The 11,309-nt window shown below is 62.1% G+C and overlaps 1 protein-coding gene across 1 annotated transcript; it reads left to right on the forward strand.

Annotated features, from left to right (window-relative positions):
• Positions 1-288: 288 nt before the first annotated feature.
• On the forward strand, positions 289-9,252 carry ATP1B2 (ATPase Na+/K+ transporting subunit beta 2; the record flags this gene model as incomplete). Its single annotated transcript, XM_084304159.1, has 7 exons — positions 289-400; positions 3,043-3,171; positions 4,298-4,402; positions 5,828-6,033; positions 6,847-6,903; positions 8,645-8,743; positions 9,088-9,252. 7 exons carry the CDS (start codon positions 289-291, stop codon positions 9,250-9,252), a joined length of 873 nt encoding a protein of 290 aa, XP_084160285.1.
• Positions 9,253-11,309: the final 2,057 nt, after the last annotated feature.

An 11,309-nucleotide genomic window follows, 5' to 3' on the forward strand; every position in this document is an offset into this window, starting at 1 on the left:
CCCCATTAAATCTCTCAATGGGGGGCGGTGGGAAACGGCCGCGGGGCTCCCCGCCCCCTTCATTAGCATAAGGGGCGGGGCTCTGGCGGCTTTAGGCGCTTCATTAGCATAAGGGGCGTGGCTAGGGGGCGAGGGGGCGTGGCCCCGAGGCTATATAAGGCGGCGCGGCGGCGGCGCTGGGGAGTCGCGGGTTCGAATCCCGGCGCGGGCGGAGCGGAGCGGGACCCCCGGAGCGCCCCCCCCCCCGGGACCCCCCCCCCTCCAAAAAAATATAAAATAAATTAAAAAATGGCTCGGGACAAGGAGAAGCGGAGCTGCGGGCAGGTGCTGGCCGAGTGGCGAGCCTTCGTGTGGGACCCCCGGAGCCGCCAGGTCCTGGGCAGGACCGGCACCAGCTGGGGTAGGTCCGGGATTTTTGGGTGGGGGGGGGGGGGGTCGGGGGGGCGCGGGGACCCCCCCCAGGTTTTGGGGGTGCGATGTGGGGAGCGGCCCTGGGGGGTTGCGTGGGGATCCCCCACCCCTTTGGGGTGCAGTGGGGAGGCGCTGAGGGACCCCCCCGTAGGGATGCACGTGGGGGGGGGGCTGCTAAAAGTTGTGCCCCCCCCCACCCCGGTGTGGGTTTAGGGTATGGGGACCCCCCCCCCAATTTGGGTTCCCCACGGGGACCCTATTCGCCCCCCCACCCATTTGGGTTCCCCATAGGGACCCTATTTGCCCCCCCCCCCCATTTGAGTGCAGTGGGAGGGGGGCGTATGAGACCCCCCAATATAGCTATGGGGGGGGGGTCGCATAGGGCCCCCCCCAAATGGGGGGGGGGGCACGTAAGGGTCTCCTATAGGGCTGCATCAGGGTGGGTTGCGTAGGGATTCCCCTATAGGTGCAAATGGGGGCACAGCGGGGACCCCCCCCCCCACTTGGGTCCGATGGGGGGGGGGTGCACAGGGACCCCCCCGTGTGGGTGCAGTGGGAGGGGGCCATATGGGGACCCCCCCCCCCCAGGAGTGCAACAGGAGGGGAGTTTTATGGGGTCCTCCCCAGACATCCCCCAATCTCTGTATGGGTTTAAATGGGGGGGGGGCTGCGTAGGGACCCCTCCCCCCCCAAAATGCAGCCCCCCCATTTAAACCCGTAGAGCCCCTCCCCCATGGAAGGACATCTCTTAAAGTCCCCCCCCCCCCCATGGGTGTAATTTGGGGGGGCTGCAGGCTCCCCCCACGGGGCTGCAATGGAGGGGGGGGCACTTTGGGGGATTTGGGGGGGGGGGGTCAATTTGAGGGGGGGGTGCAGGATCGTGCCCCCCCCCCCCCCGTCTGTCGCGCTGTGGCTGCAAAAGTAGGTCACGGACGGGGCTGGGGGATGGGAGCGACAGGGACCCCCCCCCCGGGGGGGGGCAGCCAGATGGACATTGCCCCCCCCCCCCATTTACAGACAGACGGGACCCCCCCCCCAGGGCTGGGACCCCCCCCCATTTGTAGGGACAGATGGCTCGGAGGGGGGGCTGGGGGGCTTTGGGGGGGGGCAGAAAGGGGATTGGGGGCTTTAGGGGGGATTTTGGGGGTGTCCGGAAGGGGCCGGGGGGGGGGGCCTCCAGGAGTGGGTTTGATTTTTGGGGTGAATTTAGGAGGATTTGGGGACTGCGGTGGGTTTGGGGGGGATTTGGGGTTGTTCTGGGGGGATGTGGGGCTCCGGGAGTGATTTGGGGGGGGAATGGGGTTTTGGGGGGGGGGGGGTATTTGGGGTGGGATTTGATGTCGTTGGGGTGATTTCATGGTTTTTAGGGGGCTCTGGGGGCAGTTTTGGGGTGTTTGGGGTGGTTTTGGGGTGTTCGGGGCAGTTTTAGGGTAGATTTGATGTCATGGGGCAGGTTTTTTGGGGGTCGTTTAGGGCTTGGGGGGCATTTGGGGGGTATCTGCTGCCGTGGGGGCAGTGGGGGGGTATCGTGGGGCAGTTTGGGGGAGGTTGGGGCAATTTTGGGGGGGGTGTTTGGGGGTGTCATGTCAGTTGAGGGATCTTGGGGCAGTTTTTGGGGTATGTTTGGGGTCCTTTGGGAGTCTCGGGGCAGATTGGGGGGGGCATTTGGGGATCTCGGGGCAAATTTTGAGGCACATTTGGGGTCATTTGGGGGTCTTGGGTGAGGTTGGGGGGGCATTTGGGGATCTCGGGGCAGTTTTTGGGGCACGTTTGGGGGCATTTGGGGCTCTTGGGGGGAGCATTTGGGGGTCTCGGGGCAGTTTGGGGACCTTGGGGCAGTTTTGGGAGCACGTCTGGGGGTCCTGGGGCAGTTTTCTGGGGGGTGTTTGTTACTGGGGCAGTTTAGGGGGGCAGTTTGGGGGGCTTGGGGCAGTTTTAGGGGGGCACATTTGGGGTCATTTGGGGGTGTTGGGACAATTTGGGGGTCTTGGGGCAGTTTGGGGGGCACATTTGGGGTCATTTGGGGGTGTTGGGACAATTTGGGGGTCTTGGGGCAGTTTGGGGGGCACATTTGGGGTCATTTAGGGGTCTTGGGGCAGTTTTTGGGGGCACATTTGGGGTCATTTGGGGGTCTTGGGACAATTTGGGGGTCTTGGGGCAGTTTGGGGGGCACATTTGGGGTCATTTAGGGGTCTTGGGGCAGTTTTTGGGGGCACATTTGGGGTCATTTGGGGGTCTTGGGACAATTTGGGGGTCTTGGGGCAGTTTGGGGGGCACATTTGGGGTCATTTAGGGGTCTTGGGGCAGTTTTTGGGGGCACATTTGGGGTCATTTAGGGGTCTTAGAGCGGTTTTTGGGGGCACATTTGGGGTCATTTAGGGGTCTTGGGACAATTTGGGGGTCTTGGGGCAGTTTGGGGGGGGCTTTTAGGGTGCTGGGGGAGCGACATTTGGGGGATTTGTGGGACACTTGGGGTCCTTGCAGCTTTGGGCGCATTTTGGGGCAAACGGGCTGCTTTGGGGTGGCGTTTCGGGACCGTTTTTTTTTTTGGGGGGGGGGATTCCCCCACCCCCACACCCCCGGGGGGTTATCGGGGGGGTGCTGACCCCGTGCGCCCCCCCCCCCCCCCAGGCCTGATCCTGCTCTTCTACCTGCTCTTCTACGGGTTCCTGGCCGGGCTCTTCGCCCTCACCATGTGGGTGCTGCTGCAGAGCGTCGACCCCCACGTGCCCAAGTACCAGGACCGCCTCGCCACCCCCGGTGCGCACGAGGGGCCCCTCGCACGAGGGTTTGCACGAGGGTTTGCACGAGGGGCCCCTCGCACGGGGACCTGGAGCCAGACCTCGTGGCTGGGGATGTTGGGGGGAGGCGCTGGGGGTGTGCAGTGGGTGGCTTTGAGAGGCCCCGGTGGGACCCTTTGCACGAGGGACCCTTTGCACGAGGGTTTGCACAAGAGACCCTTTGCACGAGGGCTTGGAGCGAGACCTCGTGGCCAGGGGCATTGGGGGGGGCATTAGGGGTGTGCAATGGGTGGCCTTGAACCCCCCCCTAGTGTGACCCATTGCACGAGGGACCCTTTGCACGAGGGTTTGCACGAGGGTTTGCACAAGAGACCCTTTGCACGAGGGCTTGGAGCAAGACCTCGTGGCCAGGGGCATTGGGGAGGGCATTAGGGGTGTGCAATAGGTGGCCTTGAACCCCCCCCTAGTGTGACCCATTGCACGAGGGACCCTTTGCACGAGGGTTTGCACAAGGGTTTGCACAAGAGACCCTTTGCACGAGGGCTTGGAGCAAGACCTCGTGGCCAGGGGCATTGGGGAGGGCATTGGGGGTGTGCAATGGGTGGCCTTGAACCCCCCCCCCAGTGTGACTCTTTGCACAAGGGACCCTTTGCACGAGGGTTTGCACGAGAGACCATTTGCACGAGGACGTGGAGTGAGACCTCGTGGCCAGGGGCATTGGGGGTGTGCAATGGGTGGCCTTGAAAACCTCCCTAGTGCGACTCTTTGCACAAGGGTTTACACAAGGGTACCTTTGCACGAGGATTTTCACGAGGGGCCCTTTGCACAAGGGTTTGCACGAGGGGCCCCTTGCACGGGGGCTTGCAGTGAGCCCTTGTGGCTGGGGGAAGTGTGCAATGAGCGGCCTTGAACCCCCCCCCCCCCAGTGTGACCCCTTGCACGAGGGACCCTTTGCACGAGGGTTTGCACGAGGATTTGCACGAGGGCTGCCTCAACATTGCCCGGGGGGAGCGGGTGTGCAATGGGGGGGGTGGCTCAGCCCCTGGCTCCCCCCTCCCCTTGCACGAGGGCCCCTCCCCTCCCCCCCGTGCACGTTGCACGGCCGTCGTGCAAGGCCGTGGTGCGAGGCCGGTCCCCGTGCGCAGGGATGATGATCCGCCCGCGCGCCGAGGGGCTCGACGTCACCTTCAACGTCACCCAGAGCCAGACCTGGCTCCACTATGTCCGCGCCCTGCACCAGTTCCTCGAGCGTGAGTGGACTGGGAGACACTGGGAGGCACTGGGAGGGGGCTGGAGGGCACTGGGAAGGGGCTGGGAGGGAACTGGGGGGCACTGGGAGGGAATTGGGGGCTCTGGGAAGGACTTAGGGAGCCCCACAATGCGCTGGGAGGGTCCTAGTCTGTACTGGAAGGCACTGGGAGGTCTTCCAGTCTGTACTGGGATGGTCCTAGGATGTACTGGGATCCCCTTGGAGGCACTGGGAGGGCCCCGTTCTGTGCTAGAAGAGCCTCAGTCCATACTGGGAAGCACTGGGAGGTCCCTAGTCTTCACTGGGAGGTCCCTAGTCCATGCTGGGAGGCACTAGGAAGTCCCTAGTCCAAACTGGGAGGGCTCTGATCCATGTTGGGAGGCACTGGGAGCTCCCTTGCCCATACTGGGTGGGCCCCGATCCATCCTGGGGGTCCCTAGTCTATACTGGGTGGGCCCTGATCCATAGTGGGAGGCACTGGGGGTCCCTAGCCTATACTGGGAGGCACTGGGGGGTCCCTAGCCCATACTGGGAGGCACTGGGGAGCCCCTACTCCATACTGGGTGAGCCCTAATGCATATTGGGAGGTCCCTAGACCATACCTGGGGGTCCCTAGCCCATACTGGGAGGCACTGGGAGGTCCCTAGCCCATACTTGGGGGTCCCTAGCCCATACTGGGAGCCACTGGGAGGTCCCTTGTCCATACTGGGAGGCACTGGGAGGTCCCTTGTCCATACTGGGAGGCACTGGGGAGCCCCTACTCCATACTGGGTGAGCCCTAATGCATATTGGGAGGTCCCTAGACCATACCTGGGGGTCCCTAGCCCATACTGGGAGGCACTGGGAGGTCCCTAGCCCATACTTGGGGGTCCCTAGCCCATACTGGGAGCCACTGGGAGGTCCCTTGTCCATACTGGGAGGCACTGGGAGGTCCCTTGTCCATACTGGGAGGCACTGGGGAGCCCCTACTCCATACTGGGTGAGCCTTAATGCATACTGGGAGGTCCCTAGACCATACCTGGGGGTCCCTAGCCCATACTGGGAGGCACTGGGGGGTCCCTAGCCCATACTTGGAGGCACTGGGAGGTCCCTAGCCCATACTCGAGGCACTGGGGGGTCCCTAGCCCATACTGGGAGGCACTGGGAGGTCCCTAGCCCATACTGGGAGGCACTGGGGAGCCCCTACTCCATAGTGGGTGAGCCCTAATGCATACTGGGAGGCACTGGGAGGTCCCTAGACCATACTTGGGAGTCCCTAGCCCATACTGGGAGGCACTGGGGAGCCCCTACTCCATCCTGGGAGTCCCCTACTCCATACCGGCTGGTCCCCGACCCACCCTGGGAAGCCCCTAGTCCCTTGTGGGAGGCAGCGGGAGCTCCCTGGCCCGTACTGGGCGGCACTGGTGCGAGCGGGTGCTGGCCGCAGCGTACAACGACAGCGTGCAGGCCGCCCGCAACGCCGCCTGCACCCCGGGGCGCTACAACGAGCAGCCGGACGACGGCGTGCCCAACTACCCCAAACGCGCCTGCCGCTTCAACCGCTCGCTGCTGGGACCCTGCGCCGGGCTGGGCGCTGACGACGACTACGGCTACGGCGCCGGGCGGCCCTGCGTGCTGCTCAAGGTCAACCGGGTGAGGCGCTGGGGGCACTGGGAGGACTGGGAGGGGAGGACGGGGAGGGTTGGGATGCGGCGAGAGGGGCTGGGAGCGCCGGGGAGGTGCAAAATGTAATGGGTGGGGAGGTTGCAGTGGACTGGGAGCACTGGGAGGGGCTGGGAGCACTGGGAAGGTGCAAAACACAATGGTTGGGGAGGTTTGGAGTGCACTGGGAGGGACTGGGAGCACTGGGAAGGTGCATGGTGCAATGGTTGGGGAGGTTTGGAGTGCATTGAGTGCAACTGGGAGCACTGGGAGGGGAGAAAGGGAAAGGTTGGGGATGGTTGCTATGCATTGCATGGGACTGGGAGGGACTGGGAGCACTGGGAAGGTGCAAAACGCAATGGTTGGGGAGGTTTGGAGTGTGTTGAATGGGACTGGGAGGGACTGGGAGCACTGGGAGGGTGCACAGGGCAATGCTTTGGCGCTTTGCAGTGCACTGGATAGGACTGGGAGCACTGGGAAGGTGCAAATCACTGGTTGCGGGGGTTGGCAATGCATTGCATGGGACTGGGAGCACTGGAGCAGTGCATACTCCCAGTATTGTGTGATACTGGGGTGCATTGCATTGGACTGGGAGGCACTGGGAGCACTGGGATGTGTCTGTTGCAATGCATTGCCGTGCACTGGGATGCCTTGCATTGCACTGGGAGGCACTGGGATAGACTGGGGGCACTGGGATTCCCCGGCATTACGGACTGCGTGGCACTGGGCGGCACTGGGTCATACTGGGCGGCACTGGGTCATACTGGGCGGCACTGGGCCCCGTTAACCCTTCGCCTCCCGCAGGTCATCAACTTCTTCCCGGGGAGGAATAAGAGCATCAACGTGGTGTGCGCCGCCAAGGTGACCCCAGTGTCCCCCCCAGTGTCCCCAGTGTCACCCCCCCAATGTCCCCAATGTCACCCCCCCACCCCATGTCACCCCCCCGTGTCCCCAGTGTCACCCCCAACCCCCCCCCGGTGTCCCCAACGTCCCCTCACTCTCTCATCTCTCCCCAGCGGCCGCGGGCAAAGGGCGACCTGGTAAGGGGGTGCCCCCGAAAAATGGGGTGGGGACCCCAAATAGGCTAGATTCACCCCAAATCCTGCTGGGTGTCCCCAAATCTGCTAGTTTCAACCCCAACCCTGCTGGGTACTCCTGAAATAGGCTAGATTCACCCCAAAATCCTTCTAGGTGTCCCAAAATCTGCTAGTTCAAACCTAAATCCTGCTGGGTCCCCCCCAAAATAGGCTAGATTGACCCCAAATCCTGCTGGGTGTCCCCAAATCTGCTAGATTAACCCCAAATCTTGCTGCTGCCCCAAAATAGTCTAGATTGACCCCCAAATCCTGCTGAGTGTCCCGGCGTAGGCTAGTTTAATCCCCAAATCCTTCTGGCTGTCACGAAAGCTGCTCATTTCACCTCAAAATCGTGTTTCACCCAAAATCTTCTGGTTTCACCCCATAATCCTTCTGAGTGTCCCCAAACAGGCTAGATCCACCCCAAAGCCCTGCTGAGCTTCCCTGAAGCTTGTTGAATTTACCCCAAATCCTGCTGGGTGCCCCCAAATGTGCTGGATTCATCCCAAAGCCCGCTGAGTGTCCCCAAATAGGCTAGATTCACCCCAAATATTGCTGGGTGCCCCTAAATGTGCTGAATTCACCCCAAAGCCTGCTGAGTGTCCCCAAATAGGCTAAATTCACCCCAGATCCTGCTGGGTGCCCCCAAATTTTCTGGATTCACCCCAAAGCCTGCTGAGCGTCCCTGAACCGCTGCGTCCCCCAAAATTCCCGCTGGCTGTCCCCAAATCCAGTGTCCCCAGGGTGTGTCCCCTGATGTCCCCATGCAATGTCCACCCATGCCATGTCCTTGGTGTCCCCCAACGTGTCCTCACTGTCCCCATGCCACATCCCCGCCGTGTCCCCAATGTCCCTGTTCCATTCCTGTGCTGTGTCCCCAATGTCCCCATTGTCCCATCGTGTCCCCATTGTCCCCGCTGTCCCCATTGTCCCTGTGCCATGTCCCCCTGTCCCCGTGCAGTTGATTTTCTCTTTCTTTCCGGCCGCGGGGCGCAGGGACAGACGGCCAGCAGTGTAAGGGGACTGGGGGGCACTGGGACAAACTGGGAGGGCACTGGGACAAACTGGGTGGTGGCGGTGGGGTGTCACTGGGAGAGCACTGGGATAAACTGGGATAAAAATGGGGGCAGATAGGATATAGGGGAAGGGAACAAGGTGGGGGGGCAAAATGAGGGGGATTTGGGGCCATTGGGATATTTGGGAGGATCGGGGGGGATATTTGGGGGAATCAAGGGGATGTTGGGGACTGGGGGGGGTCAGGATCTAATGGGGGGGTCTCCAGAGTTGTACTGGGAGGATGTGATGGGGAGGGTCCTTTTGGGGGGGGGGTTGTGTTGGGGTTTGTCTATGGGGGTTCCTTTGGGGTATGGGGCAGGGGGAGTCCATGGGAGGGGAAGAGGGATCCTTGGAGGGGGGAGGCTGCCTTGGGGGTATTTGGGAGGGGGGAAAACTTGGGGAGAGGGACACTGGGGGGTCCCCTCCCTATGTGGGGCAGGTGGGGACGTGCCTGTCCCCCCCCCCCACAGCAGGAGGAGGACGCCGCCCTCCTGGGGCCCCTCCAGCTCTTCCCCCCCAATGGCACCATCGACCTCATGTACTTCCCCTACTACGGCAAGAGAGTGCACGTGAGTGGGGGCACGGGGTGGGGGGGCTGGGGCTTGGGGGGATCCTGGATATATGGCAGGGGGTGCCCCCGATCCCCTGGGGGTGTCCCCTGACCCCCTTGCGATGCTGATATCCCCTTGTAGGGTGATGCCCCTTGTAGGGTGATGTCCCCTTGTGATGCTGATATCCCCTTGTAGGGTGATGTCCCCTTGTAGGGTGATGCCCCCTCGTTGGGCTTGGTGATGCTCTGGCCCCTTGGCTCACCCTTGGGGTGGGTTTTGGGTGTTAGGGGCGTATGGGGTGGGGGTGGGGGTACCACTCCCACATCCCCCACCCCCGGGGTGACGCCGTCCCCGCGCTGCAGGTGAACTACACGCAGCCGGTGGTGGCGGTGCAGTTCGCCAACGCCACGGCCAACGTGGAGCACCACGTCGAGTGCCGCCTCAACGCCGCCGGCCTCCGCGCCGACGACGAGCGCGACAAATTCGCCGGCCGCGTCGCCTTCCGCCTGCGCATCAACCGGGATTGAGCCCCCCCACCCACCCCAACCTCCCTGCGCCGCCCCCCCCACCCCTCGAGCCAGGTCTAACCTCCCCCCCTTCCGCCCCTCCAGATGCTCCTAATATAAGAATAATAAATGTACATAGATATTTTTTATATTATATATAAATTAAACGGTGTGGTAGGGCCCCGGCTTCTCTCCTCACCCCCAAATGCCCGGGTTTTGCCCCCAGATTTGCCTGTCTTTTGCTTAGGAGCGCCGATGCGGGGCTCACTTTGGTGGCGGCTGGGTGGTTTTTAGGGTTTTTTTTGGGGGCTTCGTAGGTAGGTTGGGTGACGTAGGGTGAGGCCAAGATGGCCGCCAGGCTGCCGGCCAAGATGGTCGGCGTTGGTCGTGTGGGCGAGGAGCAAGATGGCACCAGGGTGGCTGCTGTTAAGCTTCGGTTGGGATCAGGATAGCGCCAGGCTACCAAGATGGCCAACGTTTGGTTGTGTGGCCAAGATGGCCGTTGTTGGGTCAGTTGAGGCCAAGGTGGCCACCAGGCTGCCGAGGTGGCTGCTGTTGGTTGCTTCAATAAAGGGCAAGATGGCAAACTGTGCTACGGGGCCAGCGGTTGGGCTGAAGATGGCTGTTGTGGTACTGAGGTGATCAGCGGTGGTTGTACAAGTAGAGGGCAAGATGGCTGCCGTGGGGGACAGGGATGGAAGATGGCTGCCGTTGGCTGCGTAGGCTGAGGTGGAAGCGTCCCGGGCTTCGTGGACGCTGCAGTTGAGCGTTGGTCGGGATCAAGGTGGTGGCCAACGCGGCCAGGTGGCTACCGCCAGCGGTGCAGATAAGGGGCAAGATGGCCACCACACTAGCCAACATGGCCGCCATGCTAGCCAACATGGCCACCATGGTTGAGTGTCATTCGATGAAGGGCATGGAGGAAGGCCAAGATGGCCACCGTGGTAGAACACAGCCACCAAGATGGCCACTGTTGCCCCATAGACGTTGCCCCTAGATCTCCATTGCTCATGGCCACCAGGCCCTGGCGGCCATCTTGAACCTGTAGGTGTTGGTGGCCATCTTGGCCACCATCTTGAGTCGCACCCAGCCCTGTTGGGTGCCCTGGGTCATATGGTGGCCATTTTGGCCAGTGACCCATCTTGGCTACCATCTTGAGTCCCAGACAGCCCTCTTGGGCACCTTGGGTCATATGGCGGCCATTTTGCCCGGTGGCCATCTTGGCTACCATCTTGAGTCCCACCCCGACCTCTTGGGCACCTTGGGTCATATGGTGGCCATTTTGGCCAGTGACCCATCTTGGCTACCATCTTGAGTCCCAGACAGCCCTCTTGGGCACCTTGGGTCATGGCGGCCATTTTGCCCAGTGGCCACCTTGGCTACCATCTTGAGTCCCACCTAGCTCTCTTGGGTGCCGTGGGTCATATGGCGGCCATTTTGCCTGGTGGCCACCTTGGCCACCCTCTTGTAGCCCCTTCCTCCCCCCACTAACACCCCCTCTGCGCTGAGCCCTCCCCCTCCCACCCCAGCAGGGCGCGCCCCTTCATTTTGGGGGGAATCGAACGGATTTTGGGTCCACGGGAGGTGAAAGTTTGGGGGGCGTGGACGGGGAGGAACCCCCCCCTCCGTATTAAACCTGTGGTTTTTGGTGGAAATAGCTGATTTTTTGGTGGTTTTGTTTGGGCCCGGCTGCCTGGGGCTGCTCAGGGGGTGGTAATTAGGCCACAGTGGGGGTGGGGCCGCTAATGAGCCTGACGAGCTCGTTAGGGAGACACTGCCAGGGCCGGGTGCCCAGGCACTTGGGTCCCCCCCCCCCCCCCCCCCCGTGTCCCCAGCCTCGGTGGCCTCATTCATGATGAGGCTGGGGGGGGCGGGGCCATGGTGTTGACGTCATTGGGGGGGCAAGAAAGGGGGGAGACACCAAAATCGCCCGATTTGCCCCCAAAATATTTCTGCTCCCCCGCGGTCCCCCCCCAGTTGACAAAGTACAATAAAGACCCCCATAATTAACACCCTGTCACCCCCCTTAATTAGACCCCTAATTAAGAGCCCCTCTATTAATGTCTTAATTAAAGAGA

Source organism: Netta rufina, assembly GCF_964035555.1.
Source record: "Netta rufina genome assembly, chromosome: 35".
Classification (NCBI taxonomy): domain Eukaryota; kingdom Metazoa; phylum Chordata; class Aves; order Anseriformes; family Anatidae; genus Netta; species Netta rufina.